General features: G+C 38.3%; 1 protein-coding gene across 3 annotated transcripts in view; it reads left to right on the top strand.

Annotated features, from left to right (window-relative positions):
- Positions 1-21790, top strand: part of msh3 (mutS homolog 3 (E. coli)) — a 60924-nt gene extending 39134 nt beyond the window's left edge. For 2 of the 3 annotated variants that reach the window (XM_005473467.4, XM_003451102.5), the window contains exons 21-24: positions 3764-3950; positions 19346-19478; positions 19636-19804; positions 21423-21790. In XM_005473467.4, the coding sequence (XP_005473524.2) occupies positions 3764-3950; positions 19346-19478; positions 19636-19804; positions 21423-21504 (571 nt within the window). In that variant the 3' untranslated portion in view covers positions 21505-21790. Of the gene's footprint in view, positions 1-416; positions 514-3763; positions 3951-19345; positions 19479-19635; positions 19805-21422 lie in introns of those variants that run through there. The other variant, XR_003213134.1, reaches the window with a different exon arrangement.
- Positions 21791-21922: the final 132 nt, after the last annotated feature.

The raw sequence follows: 21922 nt of genomic DNA, 5'->3' as shown, positions 1-21922 counted from the left end.
GATGATTTAACTTTAAATTGAAATGAAGAATATAACACCCTAAACACCTTTAACATCAACTGTTTAACTATTTAAGGATATTATCTGACATGGAAAAGGCTTAGACCATTGTCAGTTACTTTGCTAAAAGGGAAAAAAATACATAAATTTTCAAAGTTTTTTTAATTAAAGTTGAATAATAGAAGATTGTAATAGTCATGCAAAATATACTTGGGCTTTTATTTTCTTCTTAGAAAACTACACATACTCATAATGCTTCACTGCTTCTTTTAAAATATGGGATGATTTTATTTTTTATTTTTTTTAAAGCAATCTTAATTAAAGACAGATCCACAAGTGTCAGAAAAACACTTGAATCCAGCTCAACATGTTTACTTGAAATGTGTGAGTTGAAAATAAATGGAGTCTATTTTCAGGATCAGTGTGTTTGGCTAGAAAGGAGGACTCAATCAGACCAGCAGGACACCCAGCTGGTGGAGAGTTGCTGTGTTTCTGTGTTCATCTGTGGACAGAGTGAGTGTGTAAACTGCTTTGCCCTACGCATTATACATCTGGTGTAATTTCCTCTGAGTTTTAATCATGCATGCAGATACAACCTTTATTTCAGACCCTATCTGTTAGTGGATTTTTGGGGGGAAAATTAGGATTTTGATGTTCTGCCAATTTTTGTTTTAACATAGTTGTGATCAAAAAGTTGTGGCACTCTGCCTATAAAGATAAAAAAAAATACCTGAATTAAATTAGGTCAGACCTTCAAGGTTTTCTTCTCTTGCTACTTATTAACTTCTCCAACTTCTACTTCCCACTTCTCACAGATTCACTATTGCTTGGTGAATCGTTTGCAGATAAATTTGTGTCTTCCATGCAAACTACAACTGACCGCAGTAACTTCCTGTGACGTTATCGGTTATCGGTACAGCACCATGTGTCTCTGAGCAACCAGTCTTGCAATACAGACTGCACCTCCAGCAATTTAGTTATATGGTTATAAGTCATATGGCTTTCGTTTGTGTTTCTAGTTGACTATTTTGTTACTGAACACTAATTAGTTGGTGTATTTATCTGTGTCTGTACCAGGCTTGGTAGTGTTGGCAGATAAATTAGCAGTCCACTCTTTCATCTAAATATGATCATGTGTGGCTTCCTATGTCAGTAGCCAAAACACTCATATTTAGGCTTTCACCTTTTATATAGAGTATTTGTGTATTTCAATAAAACTAATTACCAGCTAAGCTTAATAGTAATTAATAGTGTTTGTCATAGTATTTTGCTCATCTATGATGCTGCTCTGCTACATGTGCTTCAGACCATAGTGGGAATATTGCAAGTAACATAGTCACAGTCTGAACAAACTTTTCTATAACTAACATCCGATATACCTCAAGCATCTTTTTAATTCATTATATCCCTTTAAAAAAGGGTTTTCATAATGCTGTACGTGGGAAAACATATGTGCCAGTATCGAGCTCGCTGTGATAATAATGGACGTTTAATTCATCACTTGGGATCTAATAACCTGGCTAATAAAATGCAGCAACATGTCTGCCACACCTCTCATCCACAGGGCATGCGGTGTAACCATGGCAACACAGGTGTTAGATGCTTTTGTTGGAGGTTCATTCATAGACACAGAGCAGAACAGGAAGAGACAGATTTAGTGGTGAGAAACACCGACTGCCAGAGAGATGTGGCATCTGTGATCCAGCTGGAGTCGAGTTTCTATCAGATGAGTCAATGATCTGTCTGTCAGTCTGTGTGAAAGCAAGAGCTCTCAAATTGGCCTTGTAGCTTGTGAAGAATTCAACACGTTGTCATAGCATTTCCAATCAGTACATTTCTATTATTGTGGAAATATAGGTGGTCTTGTTGCATGCTGAGTTCGCGTCACTGATGTATTCTTCAGTCTTTTCTAATAAATTATTGTAATATAACAATAACATTTTGGTATTGTGATTTCAAATGTTTGTACTTTTTTCTGTCAGGCTTGCTGAAACGACTGGTTTTTGTTTCTAAGTCGTCATACTGGTCATACTGGTCATACTGGTCATCTCTTCTCAGGCTGATGGATGCAACCTTTTTCCCATCTTCAGAAAACAGGAGAAATGACTATCACAGAGATATTAAAAAGTGTGTTATTATAGTCTTTAATCTTTTATAGGTGCAGCAACCCGTCCACTAAATGCTTTGAACAATGCTAAGAGTTGATTATGGCTCATTTAAATGTGAGTAATGTTGAAGCAAACCTTAGAGTTAGTTTTAATATCTGTGTGGCCATTAATGTGTGAATGAATGAGATTAAAGAATTCATTTAAATCCTTTACACCATCAGCCACGTCTTAAAATGAGTTGATTTCTTTAACTTCTGTTCAATTTCAGAAAATGAACCCCCCACTGTTGCTCTCCCTCATTATTCACACCCATCATTTCAATCTCTTGTTCTTTTTTTCAGTGCAGAAATGTTTCTCCTAGAATAAGACTGTGTAGGAGCAGGTTCACTGTGAGAAAAATGGCAGATTCTTTGTTTGTTTGTGGGTGTTTGTGGGATTTCTGGAAGAACAACAGCAGTTTGCAATCCATAATTGTGGATTGCATTAGTGGCATGAGTAGTTTTTTGGGGTTTTTTTTATTGCAACTTCAGTGTGAGTCGTTTGTTTTCTTTTTTAAACACATCTGTCTTTTAGTATTTAATGCTTTCTTCCATGACCTCAACATATGGTTAAGTCCATAGCTTACCTGAAAAAGACGTGTTTTTACTAATTATTTGTTAGCAGGCTGACTCAATAATTTTTTAAAAATCATTAACATTTGGAGGCTCGCAGTGCTTACTTGGGCATTTCACATCATAAGGTAGTGTACTCCCAGTGCTGGTCCCAAGCCTGGATAAATGGAAGCACTGCATCAGGAAGGGGAAAAGTCAGTGCCAGATCAAACATGTGCAGCCGTCCACTGTGGTGACCCAATGGGAAATGAGGAAACGTCCAGAAGTTTGAAAAAAAGAAAGGTTCACAGTACTCCGTGCAGTCCTATGAAAAACTAAGAACATCCCACCTTTAGCTTAAACAGGTAATAACTTTCTGTATGGCTTTATCAGTGTCTTACATCATCGTGGAGTAATTTGGTCCACTCTTTTTTTTATTAACAATGTTGCTTCACTTCATTGAGATCATTCGTTTACGCTTAGTGGTTTTAAGGTCCCGCTACAGCATTTCCATTGAACTGAAGTCTGGATTTTGACTGGACCATTGTGGCACCTTTATTCTTTTCTTTTTTGGCCACAATGGTTACAAATTTGCTGCTCTGCTTTGAATTGTTTGTGTCTGTTTTGATGTGTGGTGTTTGGTTTTTGCTAAATATGGCGTCATGCAAAAACTGCCAAAACTTGTGCTTTCACAGAGGTGGTCAGTGATGATTACTTCAAGTACTTTTGATTAGCAGCACAGTGCTGTTAATTACCCTCTTAACTCCTATGGAAACAGTAAAGGTGTACTTAGTTTTCATATGACTCTCAAACTGTCCGTCACTATAATGCAGTGCTATCACCACAAAGTTTCCACAAGTAAACATGTAATTTTTTATTTGGTTTTGGTTGGCAGGGAGTCCCTGGCATTTAACCAGTAATTTATTGTTTAGTCTGCGACGTTGTACCACAAAAATGTTTGACTTCCTGATTGAAACTGAAATGGCTCAAAAGACAAAAATATTATGTTTCACTTTATGGTTGACTTATTTTCTCTGACTTTTTTTCCCTTTTCTGATTGATCAGGATGGGAGCCTCAGACAACATCTACAAAGGCCGCAGTACATTCATGGAAGAGCTGACAGAGGCCTCAGACATAATTTCCCGTGCGACCAAACAGTCATTGGTCATCCTTGATGAATTGGGACGGGGCACAAGCACCCATGATGGAATTGCCATCGCCTATGCCACCCTGGAATATTTCATCAAAGATGTAAGTGTGTGCAATGTAAGCTCTACAGTGATGGCATTTAAATAAAACAATTAAATTAATGAATGTGGAAATGAAAATTAGAAGAGCAATCAGTAAAAAAGCATAGGCAGGCTACCTGGGCTTGGTTACCATAGAGATATCTTTAAACATGTGCCAATTAATCCTTTTCATAAATCCTCAAACATTGTGGGATCTTGATACCAGCCTTAATCATAAAGGTAATTGCCTTTGGTAAAGAGGTGTGAGAGTGTGTGTGTGTGTGTGTGTGTGTGTGTGTGTGTGTGTGTGTGTCTCAATTTGTTTGCATACAATTATTTGATTGCATGTGCTTGATGGTGCTGCAGACATCCTTGAGTGTTTGTTTTAGAGTGAAATAATGCAGCAGAAAGGACAAAGACTGCTGCCATACCAAGTTCAATGTATTGACAGGAAACGGTTATTTGCAAATAATTTAAGTGTAAATTCTACAGACACACTTTATTTATTTATTTATTATAAATACACGGATCAAAAATTTGTTGGAGCATGTCTCTAAAATGATAAACCTTATCTAAAATCCTTTTGGACCCTCTTCAGGGTCATCTTATTGGCCAGCTTTGAGCTTTTATTTTTAGATCACTCCCTTGCGCTGTGCCCTCTGCAATTTCACTACAGACCTCAAATTTGGGCAACGAACAAACATCAACTTCTGTTTCAAACTCACCCAAATGTTGTTAGAAGAGTCACTGCTGATGATGACAGCAGGGTCTCCAGATACCACTGAGCAGTTTTCAAAAGGAACAGCATGGGACATCTACTCAGTGACCTAAAAATGACACTTAGACTGAAAATGATCCAGAGAGGCACCAGAAGGTGATCTCGAACAGGAGACGAACACAAAGATTGCCTAACTTGACTGTGTACAAAAAAAAAAAAAAAAGAGTTTCCTAAGCTGTTTTCCCTTTCTCATACGTACCACAGTCTTATGTCAGACCTGTTCTGACTGCTGGAAATATTCTTTTTGGTTTATTTAGGGGCGCTGCTTGGGCAGAGCGAGTAGGAGTCAGACACATTATGCCCACTTGTTGCTGTAAATTCACCAGTGCTACTCCCATGTGTATCACACAGGCTTAAAAACCATAAAAGGCCTGATGTCATCGGACATTAGGGTTGCACCTCCATTAGGTAATGTCTAAAGAATCTGGAGAAATCTCAGTATGCAAGAGACAAGGCTGAAAATGTGGTGTCTAAATAATTAGTAAGTCATTACGTTATGTTTTTATTTACATATTGCGCAGCATGCCAGGATGTTTTGGACTTGCTGCTGCTATCCTAATAGACAGGAAGACATAATGGAAAAAGAAATGAGAGGAGGCACATGGAGGACTGCTTCATTACTTATGTTGCAGTGCAGCATCCTAAAATGCTGACATAATTAAAGCTGATGATACGCTGTCCATTGTCCACCGTTGTGCTTGGACATAATTGTGACCAAATCCGCTCTCACCTCCTGTCAGCGTTCATTAAACTGGCGTGGACAGAAGTTAGAAAAGTCTAATTTTAGCCAAAGGCAGGAGAAGAGTGGCTCACACGCAAAGGTTCGCTAAAGAGGGTAGACAGAGCAGCAGATATGTGCTGTTTCACCTCTGAATACCTGGAATGAGTGCTTGGATGAGAGACTGCCCGTGCGCATGTGTGTGTGCTCTGCTGGGAATATGTGAACTGGCGCAGTCAGGAGCCCTCGGGATGTTGCACAGTGTTGCGTATCTTTATTTTGGCAGGACAGATGAGCGGCACTTTGAGGGGGATGGGGGTCGTGTTATTGTTAACTGAAATTGCCAAGTCAAATAAAGTCACAGTATCTGTAATTTTCAAGTTTTTGCTGAATTAATGGATCGTTACTGTCAGCACAGAAAACTCATTATGACTGCTTGACACAGGCTGAGTGCTTGAGGTTGTGGCATCAGTTTGGACACAGCTGTTTGTCTTCTCAGCTGTTTACGCTCGCAGTATTTTCCATCGTATAACAGACTAAAGAAAAAAATCAGGCTTCCTTTGTTCTTACTCCATGTTTTCTGATTTCATTTTAGTTTGGAATTACTCCTCTGATGCTGGATCTTTTGTCAAATGGGTCAACTGAGTTGGCCAAATTGTTTCAGGTCATGTGAAAGATGTTGCTGTAGAACAACCCGGCACTGATATTATTCGATGCTGCAGCTCCCTGGGGCTTCTTAGTCTGTTTTAAATTTTAGTTTTGGTTTTTGGGCTGGCACGCTCCTCTCTTATGAAACCTTTTTCTAGCAGAAACAGCAAGCGCTCTCTGCTGATCTTTCGGCAAGCAAAAACTGTTTTTTCTGACACATTGACCAGGCTCTACCTGCAAAGAACCGAACAGCACAGTGACCAAGTTAATTATCTCGTGGGTAAAAAAGAATAAAACATTTTCTATAGCAACAAAAACAAATAGTTATCTGAAAACCACGTTATCCCCTTTTTAGAATGCCATTCATGCCAAATTTGGGTATGCATCAAACAAAAGTAGTCTTGTTATCCCATATGGAAAAGATATATATAAATCTTATAAAGTTTGTATCTGTCTTGTGTGAAATTTGTATGAAAAGCATACAAGAGTGAAAACAGATATAAGATCCCTTGAAAAATTGTATAAATGAAACTTGTATGTTTTAGATACTTACTAAAACAACATATGAAAGTAATGAGAAAGTGGCCACTTTCATGAGTAAATCATATAAGCCTTATATGATTCGCTATATGAAGTAGGCCACATCTTATGCAAGTCTTTTATAAGTTTTTACTATTTCTTTTCCATATGGGATAGCAGTAATATAAGACAGTGAGTATGTCACCTTTCTTACCATTTATGTTGTATTTCTAAATGTTTGATAAACAAATGTCTCTCATGCCTGATTAAACACAAAAATCAAAACTGGTTGAAAAATAATTTTATTACAATGCTGTTGATAAGAAAATGCCCAAAGTCACTGAAGCTGATACACAGGCAATTCTGTAGTTTGCAGAAAACACACAAAAAAGACAAAAACTACAAGAAGCTAACAGACTTAACATACACACTGCAGAGGTTTGTGTTTTTAACAGTTGGTTGTGCGTATTAGTGCCCTCCAGGCTCCAGCTTCTCTGGAGAGAAAGGATTTATCAACTCAGATGGCCTACGTTGACCTTAGGGAGCATGCATTTAATCTCACACTTGAGGCACATTGTTTTTCAGGCTGTTGTGGATAACCACAACACCAGATGTTAAGCTGACAGTCAATGGACTACGCAAGCCACAGATTCTGAATTTGGGTCTCTTCAAGTCCCAGGGTGCAGCTCCCACTTTATTCCACTGTGACAGATATTATCAATGGGTTTCTGGAGTTCTGCTTAGTGCTAATCAAAGCTTACAAACTGTAAGCAGTCACTGAGAGCTGGAGTTTTGATACTGATTTATTTCTGTTTTCCCAAAATTCTAGTCCAAATGCTCCAAATTGGATCGAGTTAACCTTGTTCAAATATGGATGAATAAACATTTATCTTTGAAAAACTCTATCCGGGTTTCATTTTTTGCCAGTTCCACATCAATCTTTGGACAGAGTCTTGGGGTTATGTAATTCTGCTGGAAAACGTAGAATGAAAATGTTTAAGTAGCACCTAATGCAGCAGGGAGATGCTGTTGGCACAAGGAAGGGAGCTCTCTGACTACCTGTTGTATAACAGCATTGATTTGTTAGAAAAGCCTTGCTATTAAAGGAAAGGCAAACAAAAGGGCACAAAAGAAGTTAAGCTTTTGCAGCAAACGGCCTCTTTAGCAGAGGCAGACATGCAGAGCCTTTCATACCGACTCCTCTACCTCCTACTCATCCTCCTCTGCTCCGTCCCCCTCCTCAACAGACTCAGCTGTTCACGTCAAAAGTCAGACTACTCCTCCTTTGACTTGGTTGTTATAGTAACACACCTTTTCCTGTCCCCAACATTCACCTGAGAGCTAGTTAAGAATGTAGATGGGTTTCATAACTTCACTCAATAACAGAGACAGCCTTGATGCAGAAAGAGAAAAATAAACTGGAAAGCTGAAGGGAAAAGACTTCTAAAACTAGAGGTTGCTTCTGGGTTTCACGTTGATGTCCATCCTCTTCTTAAGCCGTTGTTGACTCTTAATCACAATAACAGCATGTCCTGTTTTTGGCTCTACACAAAGTTTAACACTGCACACTGCTCCTTACTCGGTTTGCATGTGACTGCACTTGTGTTGTAATTTTACACTATAATAGCAGAGAGAAGCAAGTCCAGCTTTGTGGAGAAGTAGAACTCGCAACAGCTCACTTTTGGCTGCACACTAATGAGTAAATTTTCAGTGCAACGTACTGTATCACTCATGTGGGCGTAAAATAGTCTGATGTGCTCATGCTGATGCACAGAGCTCCTACAAAGACCCAAATGTGCTCCACAGTACTCTGCCCTGCGCTATGCTTGCACTTCACTCATACACATGAATAAAATTCTGTTCTTTTGTCTCTCAGTACACAGTAATTCCATTACTTTCTCAAAATTTCAAGTTGTGACTTATTTGACTGCAAGACTTGTATTCAGAGTGTCACTCTGTTGTTTATATTTTATAGAAACATGCTTCCCAGCATGTGGGTCAGGACCCAAGAACAATATCTCAGGATAAAAACCAAAAGAGATGAGAAACAAACTGTGATATTCAAAGTATATATAATTACTGTTTACTCTTCTGAATAAAATACTAAATCGTTTTACTTCTTGGGACGTCTGAAAATGTTCCAGATTAAAAAAATTAATTTAGTTAAACCACCCGCAACATGCATACACACTACTGGCATTAATGAGGGATCACAAGTCGTTGTCAGCATTGTGAACCACTACCTTAGAGCAAAGATCTGTCCTGACTGAAGACAATCTGCTAAAAGTTTCTTCCTCTTAAAAGGAAGTTTTTCCTTCCCACTATTGCCAAGTGCTCATATAGGTTGTCTGATTGTTGTTTTTCCTGTATTAAGGTCCTTATGGTATGTAAGGTCCTTGCCTTACAAAAAAAAGTGCCTCGTTGTGATTTGGAGCTCAGTTTAGATGAAAACTCTGCCATGCAAGAAGTGTTATTACGCTAGTGTCCTTAGATTCAAGACTCAAGTTTAGACTTTGAGGTCTATTAAGAACATATATTTAGCATTTACTTATTTACTTCACTTGTTATGGTGACTTTAAAGTGATCATAAAGTCATCTGAAAATGAAACACTGGAAAACTAAGTACATCCCATGATTTAGTAGCTTGTAGAACCACCATTAGCTGAAATAACTTGAATCAATCTTTTTATCATTGTGCCAGACGTTTTTGATCTTCTTTACAACATCAGTTCATTGAGCTTTGTTCGTTTATGCGCCGTGCCCTTAAGGTCCTACTGGGGTATTTCAATCGTGCTGAGGTCTGGACTAGGGCAGGGCGATATGGCCAAAAATATATATCACGATATATATTTGAAAATTTGCAATAACGATATAACTGACGATATAATTTCTGCAAAACAAAATACAACTCCACAACTTTACTAGCGGAAAAAAAAAAACCCATCCATTTATTTTACTTAAACAAGCAGCTATTTTTTTATGTGCATTAAAGCTATATAAACATTTAACAGTGCAAATGCAAATTCCTTGCTGAAAGTTTAACCAAAAGGCATTTCCAGTAGAAATGGGCTGACATATCCTGAGCATAACCATGTATAATATCCACTGAAGTTAAAAAGAGGTGCTTTGCAACATGAAACTGCAGTGTGCCAAATAAAAAAGTCAAATATGTATTTTTCGGACCATAAGGTGCACGGGATTATAAGGCACATTAAGCGAAACAAAGCAGTCAGATAAATCAAACTTTATTCAACTCATTCTTCTTGCTTCCTCCACTTCTGTGCCATTGATTCATTAATGCCTTATTCTATCACAGCTGCTCTATTCCCATGTTGTTGCAGTATATTAATGACTAACCTCGTATTGTGGATGGATTATCTCAGTTGTTCTCCTGACTGAAGTTTGGTCCGTTTACAGCATCCTGCCATGCGATTGCATTTGTCTCTAACCATCAGGAACCTTCACGTTAACTTTTATCGAGTGGAAAAGTGTTAGCCTTCATCCTCCAGCTTCACTGTTTATGTTATGCTAACCCAGCTGTGTTGCTAGCGATCATGTAGCACATCATTATATACCACCTAGCCCAACTTCAGTAACCCTACAAACGTCACTGCTGTTTAGTTTCCTGTCTTCATTTATGTTGGAAGTGATAGCAGAGCTGTACGTTTGAATATTTTCAGAAATCTCTCAGTCAGAACATGCTATATCATGGTTAGGTAACTAGTGAAACTAGCGAGCTAACTTCCTGCTAACTTCTAACTCCGTTAAATGTAATGAATTCTGTTTTCATGGATGCCTGGATGTTAAACATCATAGTTACACCTGGTAAAGCAGCAATGCTGATCGTTTTATTAAGGATGAAAGAATTTAGACAGTTTTTAACTCTCAGTGATGTTCGTTTGACTTCGGGACCTTAAAAGACGGAGTTTAGGACCCAGGTTACTCCCAGATTTACGAGACCCTTAGTCCGACAAATACGGCAATAACGACGGCCCGCTTGCATGTTCTACAAAAAAAATCTGCTTTGTTGTGTATCTGACAGACAAACACCAAACAAGTTAAGTTGAACCATTTTTACAAACCAATTCTGGTTCATCCGTTTCACTCAACAATCTGCTTTCCCCATTCTCATTCTCCGTTACCGCCGTGCTTTTTCGGCACTGCGCATGCGCGTTTTACCCATATTCTATCACGATATTTCATTTTCTTATCGTTGCCTAGCATTGTACCGGTATTACCCTGAACAGTATAATATGGCCCAGCCCTAGTCTGGACTTTGCCTGGGCCACTGCAACACCTTGATTCATTTCTTTGTAGCCATATGGTGTTTATTCACTGGTATGCTTGGGATCATTGTCCTGTTTCATGACCCAATTTGGCCTGAGCTTTAGCAGTTGGCCAGATGGCCTCACATCTGAATCTAGAATACTTTGATATACAGAAAAATTCATGGCTGGCTCAAAGCCTGTAAGGTGCTCGGATCCTCTGGCTGTAAAACAAGCCCAACTCATCTATCTTCAAACACAGTTCTTGACAGTTGGTATGAGGTGTTTGTGCTGATAAGCTGTATTTGGTTATCGCTAGATGTGGCTCTATGCATTATGGGCAAACATTTCCACTTTGTCCTCATCTGAGTCATATTAAACAGATTAGGCTATTATTTTCTCTAGAGACACGTGGAAATGACTGTACACCGATGTTCCCACCCAGCCTGGTTAAACTTGAATTATTCTGCCAAGAAGAATGGCAGAAACCGTGTAAAAAGGTGTGTCAACCTTGAAAGATCTTGCCCAAGAAAATCTGAGGCGGTCATCGCTGTAAAAGGTGCTTTGAGTATTAAGTAAACGATGTGAATGCCAAGTAGGATATTTCAGACCTTTTTCCTGACTGTATAAAATTCTCCACCAAAATGTTCTTTGCTTTGTCATTGTGCAGTAGTGTGTATAGATTGATGTGGGAAAAAAATAATGAATCCTTTTCAGGCTGAGATATGTCTAAAACCTAAATGAGTCTGCACTGTATGTTCTGTCTGTAAAATGTGAGTAGCAGTAAGTAAAAGTTCTACCAATAAGTTTTTTTGTTTACTGTATTGTACCTGAATACAATTTGAATATTCACATCTCCTTACCCTTAGTATCGAAGGGAAGGTGTTACCAAAAAAGTGTGAGCGCTGTGTAGGCCGTGTTTCCTTTTCCTTCTGCTTTAATAACGACTTGCAATAAGAAGAGGAGGACACCCTGTTCTTTGTAAATGGGTGAAGATGAATTGGCATTATACGCCCAACTAAATTTCAGGTGTGCCAAATATGGTCATGTCAAGTCATGGAAATGGTATCTCCCAATCTTGTTCATGAGTAAGAGAAGAGTAGAACAAGCTCACCAAATGTTCAAAGCGGTTTTTATCAGTGGTGACTGTACAGACAATTTTGATGTCCTGTTGAAAATGTTGAAGCTTGCTTTCCATTCATTTGGATGTTTTGAATTACCTTCAAATTAACTACCTCCTGTAAAGATGTTGCAAATTGGCAAGAGCTGGTTGTAGGGGGACTTTAACTTTATGCTACTCTTTTTCACTGCTGCAGTCCTTACCTCTAATAAAGCTCTTGACTACTAAAAAGCGGTCTTTGTTTAAACAAAAGACGTCAAATTACACACCAGCGGTATATTTTCACAAAATCTTCCACTCTCTCACACTCAAGCACCTCACCGAGAGCCTTGTTACCTGTGTGAGCCGAGAATACAAAGGGTGTTGAGTTTGAACTGCATTTGAGTCTAATTGGATAGAGGGAAGTAGCAAGACAAAGAGACGGGAGTAGTAGTATTGACACCTCTAGCCTTTTTCCAGCCGATCATATTACTGGCTGGAAGCACATTTTAGAGCATGCATATGTTCTTGTTTTGCACAAGATATCAATATAAAACAGTTCTAATAAGTCTTTCAAGGTGCAGAAGCAGAGACCTGGACCTGAGACAAATTTGGAGCTTTAAACCAGATTTAGAAACATACTGGAGGAAACAAGGTGACTCAATACCAGGCAATCATCATCTTCAGGAAAGGGCAGATTATTAGTCTGTTTGTCTGTCTCTGTGGCGGTCTGTATAGAATCTCCTGGTTCTGTAAACAAACAGCTGTATGCTAAAAGCATGGAATATGGAAACACGACAGATGACAAGTACGCTTTAATTGGTGATGTTACATCAGGCTATGTTTTCAGCTCATTTTACAGAAAAGACTGGTAAACAAAATATCTTTTTTCTTTTTTTTTAATTAGTTTTTTAAGGTTTAAAACATTTGCATTCTAGAAAAATGGGCAGAGATAGTGAGAAATGTTAAGTGTCTGTTTTCTCAACCTCAAGGAGTATTTGTTTTTTTAACTGCTTGCAGGTAATAGTTTGGATTTTCACTCTTTAAAAATATGATATCTCGCCCAATGGTAGCAGGAATAAACTCTCACAACCCCATCCTGACCCCGGTAAGGATAAGCAGAAGAGAATGGAAAAATTCTTAATGATTTAGCTTTATCAATGACTAATTAATTAGTTAACTAATTGTTTCAGCTCTGATTTTCTTCAGCTCTCAGTGCACCCCGGGGTGGTCTGGTAATTACCAACCATTAGCACTTAATCAAATCATTTTCCAAACTGCAACCTCCTCCTGTCATGCTCAGTTTTTTTTGTCCAGTGTCATTAAACAGGTGTAAATAAAAAATTGCAGACTGCAATGATTTTTGGAATTTGTAATAATGCATTTAATATAAAATAGTACAACATAAACAACAGGGCACCATACCAAATATTACAACTTAGACATTTTCATTGATATAGAAAAAAAATGATAATTTTGAATTTGTTTTATTAACACTTTCAAAGACTACATACTCTGAATAATGCCATGACTGGATATGAAAAAGAGCATCTCAGAAACGGTGGGGAAGCATTCACAACATGTTTACCACTGTGTTGCATCACTTCTTCTTTAAACAGCACTCTGTAGGTGTTTAGGCACTGAGGAGAACAACTCCTGAACTTTTGCAAGCGAAATTATCTCCTAAAGCATATTAAATCTGCACAGAATTTGTGGTGTATATTTTTGCATTTTTTTGTTTTTTGATGAACCAGATGTTTTCAGCAGGTGACAGGTCTGACTGCAGGCAGGATAGTTTATGACTGTTGCTTTTACTGCAAAGCCAAGCTGTTGAAGCATGAGCAGAATGTGGTTTGGCACTAAAATAGGGAAGACCTTGACTTCCAAAGACACTTTGTGAATACTGGCATATGTTGCTACCCAATATATAGATATATATTTATGTATATATCATTTGTCTTTATAGGTGTGCAGATTGCTTATGCCATATGCACTAATGCACCCTTATAACATCGCAGATGCTGGCTTTTCAACTGTGTGGCACATGGTCTCTCTCTCATCTTTAGCTCAAAGGATGTAGCTTCCATCCACAGAACAGTTTTCTACTTTGCATCAGTCTCTGTGGGGTTTTTACATTTATTATTAATAATATTAGTATTATTGTGCTATTAGAAGTTTTAACTTGGATTTGAGGATGGAGTGGCACTGACAGCAGTTTTCAGAAATGTTGCTGAACCCATGCAGTGATTTCTTTTCATTACATTACATGCCTGAGGGCCTAAACATCATGGCTACTCAGTATTAGTTTATGTCCTGGCCCCTTAATTACAGAGATTTCACAGATTCTTTAATATTATGCAACACAGAAAAATGATGACATTATGCTATTCTTATTTTGTTTTTAAACTATTTGCCCACATTATCTTTCACAGACTGAAAGCGCCCAGTTTTAATTCTGGAAAACTCCGAGATGCCCTTAGTCTTGTTACTGCTTTGTTGCCAATTAACCTAATTAGTTGTGAGAGGGTGTTTCTTTTTTTTTCTTTTTCTTTTTTTTTTTTTAACATTACACAACTTTATTTTTTCATCTGTCCCACCTCTTTCGAAATGCAATTCTAGCATGAAATCTAAAACAGTAACACATTTCAGCATACAAGCCTTCATCAGGGAGAAAACATTCATGAACAAGTCTATGAACACATTGAATCTTTTCCAGTGGTGTTGCATCAATAAGGCCCTTCGACATATGGGCTTCCACCAATAGCAAGCTTCCACTTAGGTCGAGAGTGAAAATGCCACCTATAGGACGAGTCATCAGAATAACCTGAGATACAAGACGCCAAAAAGATACCAACACACATTCAATCAATTCAATCCAAAGCTGCATCCGCCACAGATAACCATAAATGCATCGTCAAAGGCAAATAACGGTTCTAACAATACAGTTCAGTTTATAAAATAAGAAGTAAAATCACTTAGTAGCCTGTAGTTTAGAAATCCCCAAAGCTTCCGTTTGGTTAAGACTCCTTTGTCTGTTACCTCTTTGTATTGAAAGAGGAATGTGGTCAATTCCATCGGCTTGCAGTGTAGAAGGGCTGCTATTATGAAAATCCAGGTGGTGCTTGGCCATGGGGTAATTAAATTTGCTCGTCCGCTAACCTATCCTGCAACCTTGTTTTTGTTCTACCAATGTGAAAAACTTTGCAGCTGGAATACTCTCGCCTACAAGGATATATTTCTCAAAACACAATCAAATTTCATGGATTTGGCATTTTAGATTTCGTCTTTTTCAAATGTTTAATTGATTTACACATCATTTCATTGCACTGTACTCCACCTGTTTTGAAAACGAGACTGTACTGCGTGTGGTGTTTGAGGAGTGTGGGAGTGACCCTGCACATCTCTTTTAGACAGATGTATTACTACTGACATGTGACCTTTCTTAGAGCGAGCGGTTAGTGGGCTGATCCTGGAGCCCGCTTGGACTCCCGCAACAGCCTGTCTACTGTGATGATGTGAAATTTAGGCCTGCTCCACCACGAGAGATCGTACATAAATTCTTGTCATAACTGTCGTCACTGGGCTCGGTGGTTAATTATAGCAGTTTTGGGATTTTTTTCTATCAGTCATTAATGTATTTTCAGTTTTCAAATCAGTTTATAGCAAGTGGGAGAAAAGGTTTTCACAGTACTTCTGCACTCACTTCTCCATTTACGTGATTGGGTTGTTAAAGTAATCAGGAAAAGGAAATGCATTTATTTTCGTTAACAGCTTTCAGCGGGTGTCTTGAGAGAGCAGCGCTAAGAGGTAAAATGTTTGTGCATGCATTTGACAGAGGCTGGGTGAGTGAGTGCATGCACCACTCGCTTTTTGTGATTTTCATGTCTTAACCTTAATGCCACAGTTCAGTCGTGTAGCCTTCAGATAGCTCCCAGGATTGACGGAGATTAAAGAATCACAGGATGAAGTGACGTGCCTTCACTTTGCTGAATATCTCTCCGGAGCCTAAAACACTAAATTTGGTATTTACAGTGAAAGGCAGGAAAAAAAACTGAAGTGACTGAAAATGGAAATCCTTAAGACAAAGGGAAAAAAAGTAAACCGACTAAGAGAGGGTGGTGGTGGTGGGGGTTTACACAATAGTTTGTATTGATTCAGCATACTGCAGGGTACAGAGGCAGTTAAGTAATGCCAAGCCAAAGAACAGTTGATATTGATGCTCGGTTCTTTGTTTTTCAGCTACTGCTTTGGCTTAGTTGCAGTAACACAGTGTTACATAATTTAACATTTGTTGTAATACCTACCATTTGGTGCACAGTATGTATTACTTAATCTCTTTTCTTTTTCTTTTTGTCTTTCTATTATTTTTTCCTCTTTTTTTTTTTAGAAATTAAAAAAGTAAGTAAATGGATAAATATACTATTAAGTCAAAAGACAAAGATAAACTTGATAGAACAAAATGCAGATATTGGTAAATTAGTGCTGTTGTTGAAGTGGTTAAAAGTGTCAGCACACAGACTGGTGAGTATGCCAGAAAAGAATTGCAGAGGCCTTAAAGGTCATCAAAAGTTCCAGTTCTTAAATTTCCTCTGGTCTTATTGGCAGTTCCAAGTTTCCATTTTCTCCTCTAATATTTTGTCTTAGGTCACAGTGGTTGTCAGCCTAAACTGTGATCCATATGCGCATGTGATCTCATTTTTGTTATTCATTGTTTCCCATCAAAGTAATTTTCTGGTGACCCCTTATACTCATTTCATGACCCACTGGGAGCCTCGGCGTAAACACAGCTGATCGAATACATGGATTACCACAAATTCTGTAGACATTTAGGATTCCTACTGACTTAAGTGATCCCCTGACTAAGCTTCATTACCACATTTGTGATTTAACAATTCTGATGAAATTGAATACAAATCTTCACATCATGCTCGGAATAAATGCATCCTAATTTCTCCATCCAGGGAAAATACTTTGAGTCATGTCCAGAAATTGCAAAATTAATGATATTCTCAGCAGCCTTGGGTATACTTTGTTTCTCTCAGTTAGCAATATTAGCATGTTAAAAATGTAAGCTCAAATATATTTGGCACCATTAAACCAGTGAGAGAGGTTAAAATCAAGACTGACACTCTAGGCAAGTGAATTTAAAACACTAGAAATTCCGCATGGAGTGTATTTGATGGTTTGTGGCTTTTCTTGAGTCACTAATTTTTGAACCCATTTTTATTTCACCAATATTTCAACTCCCTATCTATTAAAATGGACGGATGCGTGAGGCTCTTACATCTGCTGGAAAATTATATGGCATTGATGGAGGCAAGTTTAAGTGACTGTGTTTAGCCTTAGAATCAGGCGCATTGCTGGAAATGGACAGCTTTTTAACTTTTGCATGTTGCATTTTTTCATCTTTTCAGAGAGAGAGGAAGGCTGCTTTCAAACAAAATATTTGTTTTCTAAGAAGCCAAGTGCAACATTATTCTTGCACAGTGATTAGTTGATTAGCTGTTTTTTGCTTAGTCCTATAATGTAATAAACATATAGAGTCTAGTAATAGTGGGATATCAAATTTCCTCTAAGGTTATAATCTTCTGTATGCTTTGTAAGAGGCAGAGTTTTTGAGTGATAATATTTAAAGTCAGCCCTAGTGGGGGGAAAAAAGAAAAGCTTCATAGGCTTTGTAGTCTAGAAGTCTAGATGTTTGCAAATAGAGCTGACTTATTAATCAGAGCTTTCCTCTGGACACCCGTTTCACAAGCCTTCACTTTCCTTTCAATATCTGCAGCCCATCTTAAAGTAATCGAATGGGTACCTTACAAGTGCATTAGTCTTTAGGAGGCCCATTTTCATCACAGTGGGTATGAAAAAGCTTATCTCTCTAGACTGACGATCAAGCATTAATTAACCAGTGAATACCATACTTAATGGTCTCTGTGCAAAAATGACTATTTTACCGTTGTTTAATGGTTGGAGCACATAAGATAAATTCCATAAACTGGAAACTGAACTCATATTTGAAACATGTTGATAAAGATTTCAAGATTCCTTTTGACCGTTTAAGTTCAATTTTCCTCCTTTGTTATGGTCATTTAATGTATCCAAGCTTCAATCAGAAAAAATGAAGCCGAGTCAGTCAGAGTTCCAGTGTGCTCCCAAGCTTAAGGATAATGGTATGATGTGGCACTTTTACAGTCCTGCCACAGTGATGAACGTGTGTGAAAGGAGTGAAGAAGTGGGTGGTCTCCTTCTTAAGCAAAGGGTAATCTCTGTCCAACTCTCAGGAAATAACGGTCCATAATGAATATAACATAACACGATTTCTCTAAATGTTACCATAACATAAAAATGATTGAATGAATGAATCATTCTTGTTTTTTTCTGTACAGCCATTCTCCAGGTCAGGGCTGTTGTGATGGCTTTACCATACACACTGCTTTTCTGATTGCTTGCCTCTTTGTCTCCACATGTGCTGGGCTTGGATCATTATTGGTGCTGGGAATAATGAACCAAACCTAGGCGATGGTTTGGGTTTAGGAAATATTATTATTGGCAGCAGAGGAAGCCATCACATCATCCTAATCAGAACTCTTCATGTGGTCTGCAGGTGTGACAGAGATCTTTTTAGCTGTTGCAATATCAGAGTTGGAGGTTAACTTTTGCACTATTGAAGCTTCAGTAGATACTAGTCATGAGTGGGCTGTCCCAGCAACAACACCTTGAATTGTTGGAGAATTTGTTCTATTGATGTCATCAGGTAGCTGTGGTTTTACTGAGCTCAGCGCAGCATGCAATTTCCACAACACACAGAAAGCTTTTGCACCTTTATTTTATAGAGTTCATGCATACATTCTGTGCACAGCGCAGTCAGATGGGCTTTTTGTAATATATAGGCATTATGCAGAGCTTCTGAGTAGGTGTGAATGTGGTAGTTGCATTGTCAGTAAACAGTAACGTGCCAGACATGGCAGCTGGAGGCTCATTTAATGTTATCACTGGATCACTTGTGCTCACTCTTTTTTGCAGATTTGCAGATTCGCTGTTGTTTGGTTCCTAGGAAGGATTTATTCTTGTCTTGTCTGGGTCAAGGCTGGCCAATCACTTATTACCTGTTGCCCAGAAGCTGCAATTGGAACTGAACTGGTGGTTTACTCTCAACCAGGCTGCTGTGTCCTACAAACATAAAGTCCATCTAAATCTGTGCTCACTCTTTTTTGTTGTAGTTTACCTAGATGAAGAACATTTTCTGCAACAAAAGTGACAACCCTGTTTGTGCTTTTGTCCTGATCCTTAACATTTTAAAGAAGAAGTGTAGAAGACTGAAGAAGTTTCCAGAGGTGCCATGTACTCAATGTTTCTGGATGTTATCGCTTATACATCTCACTCTCTCTCTTAGGTGAAAGCCCTAACCCTGTTTGTAACCCATTATCCTCCTCTGTGTGAGCTGGAGCGGGTGTATCCTGAACATGTGTCTAACTACCACATGGCTTTCTTGCTCAATGAACCTGATATCTCTGCTGACACTGATGGTTTGTACACACTGTTTTCAGTGTTTTCATTCATTTTTGGTTTTCCTGTTGCTTCGAGTGTAAATTTGGAATGATTTTAACTTTGACATTTTCAAATGATGACTGCTTGACACTTTAAGACTGTAATATATTACGTGTATATGATGTGCACTAACAGATGGAGAAGTTCAGCCAGAGTTCATTACCTTCCTATACCAGTTAACTGAAGGAGCTGCAGGGCGGAGCTATGGTCTGAATGTTGCCCGACTGGCTGACATCCCAGATCCTATACTGCACACTGCTGCTCACAAAGCCAGAGAGCTGGAGAAAATGGTCGAGGCTAGAAGGTACGCGTTCACATTTAACCATTTCATAAAGGGATGATTCCACTTAAATTACACATTGAGATCAGTTTAATAGTATGAGGATCAATGTATGTTGTAGTTCTGGAGTAGATTTTAAAATTCGAAGGATCCAAGTTTATTTTAGCGGGAAACCTACTTTAGAAACTAGCGTGGAGAGTCAGAATGGACGCATCCCATCTTTAAAACAATGCAGTAGACTGAATTTGTTCGCCTATCAGTGGGGTGATGAAATCCAAGAGGTACAATTCATGTAACAGATATGTGTGTGAAGGTTTACAAGAGGCCAAAAACTGTATTGACTTTTCTAATACTAACATGAACTGTGGAAATAAGCCTTTTGTTCCCCAGATGATGTACACTCGTGGCACTATTTGTGCCTGCTTTGATTTTTTTTCGAATGATTGGCACCCCTGTAGAGTTGCTGAACAACTGGGCTTTTTTCCCATGCAGGGGGAAAGTGAGACTGCCAAGCTGAATTATGGGAATTTTAGAAACCAGTGTTTTTGGAGTGTCAGCTATGTTAAGAACTAAAAGGCAGAAAACCTGAGCCTCTGCTGCTATTTTTTTTTTAAGTAATGTTTTTTTTATGTCCTCTAACTTTGTGTGAGTGTGATACTGTTTTGTTTGAGTATCCTGTAAGTCTTCCAATAAATTACAAAATGCCCCAGTCCTGTGTTTTGGAGAGTTTTATGAAAAAATAGAGCCTGGAAGCTGAAAACTAGGGTTGAAATGTGTGCCATGAAATAATAAAACTCAAGGGAGTTCAACTGACATAAAACTACTTCAGCTTCAACACTCAAATGAGCTAGATTTTATACTCGGGCTGCCACATCTGAATCAGAAAATGTACCAATATTCTTGGAAAATCAGTGCAGACTTTGTCCCCTTCATCAGGACAGGGAAACCTACAAGCAAGTCCATGGCAGAATATATGCAGCCAGTGCATAAATTTGAAGAAACTGGAAAAAATAAAGCCTTAGTCACAGTTTGTCATATGTTCAATCCTATTTTCCACTGGATAATTTTATTGGACACTTTCAGAAAGGAAGTGAAAATACTGCGTTCCTTAATGCTTATGCAGAAAAAACTTTGTTTTAGGATAAAACTCAGAAAGATTCAGCCTACAATCAAGTTAAAAAGTAGAAATGTGACCAATTCCAAGTTTTTTTGTTTTTGTTTTTTGTTTTTTGCAAGCAAATTATCAGCATATTGCACATTTTTCCAAAAGCAGTCTTCTGTCTCTGTAAATTTGTAAAACGCCACTATCCTCGCTGTGTAACAGACAGCCTGCTGGGAGCTGAGTGTTGCTTAGCTTCCTCCAAAGTAATTCTCACATTATGAAATATCACTCACACAACGCCTGTCAGAGTAATCCTCCCTATATGAAATGTTTGAGCGAAGCCAAGCAATGCACAATAATCATGCACAGAGGAGTTTGAGGTGCTGCTTGCAGGTTAGGAATATGCATTTTATTGTACACAGCTATGTGTGAGAGAACATGTGTTTAGACTTTAAGCATATTGGACAGTGTGAAGACAGGCAATGTTGTACGTGCAGTACTGTGTGTAACATTTAAGTCTCCTTGTCTCTTTCTCTTTAGAAAGAATAAGAAACTTCTCTTAGATCTTTGGAGGATCTCCGACAGATCGTCCCTCATGAAATGGCTGCAGTCAAACTCTTGACATCACCGGAACATTATTCACACCATTGTATGAAGAAAAAAATCCCACTACCAGTGAACGGGAATACTTTGAGAAGAACAAAAGTACAAATATGCTGACGTGATGGAGTACGTGATGCTGCCCCTTTTCTGGTGTGTACGTGTATTTGTGAAAAAAAAAAAAGGATTTTAACCATCTCAGGTTCTGACAGTCATCATATTTTCCACTGTAACTGTCATAACATCAATAATGCCAACTGATCAAGATTGTGGTTATTTAATAATTATTAAAAAAAAATTCAAACCTGCCTTACTTGCTGCTCTTTGACTCCCTGCTGATTTAGTATTTTTTTTAATTCCATTCAGTTCCTGTCCATATATGGCATCCACAAAACCAACTGTGCAACTTCGCTTATGATAGCAGGTTTAGTTTAGTTATG

The sequence above is a fragment of the Oreochromis niloticus genome, linkage group LG12 (genome assembly GCF_001858045.2).
Source record: "Oreochromis niloticus isolate F11D_XX linkage group LG12, O_niloticus_UMD_NMBU, whole genome shotgun sequence".
Classification (NCBI taxonomy): domain Eukaryota; kingdom Metazoa; phylum Chordata; class Actinopteri; order Cichliformes; family Cichlidae; genus Oreochromis; species Oreochromis niloticus.
The sequence above is the reverse complement of the archived record's forward strand: the minus strand, read 5'-3'. Positions and strand labels throughout refer to the sequence as shown.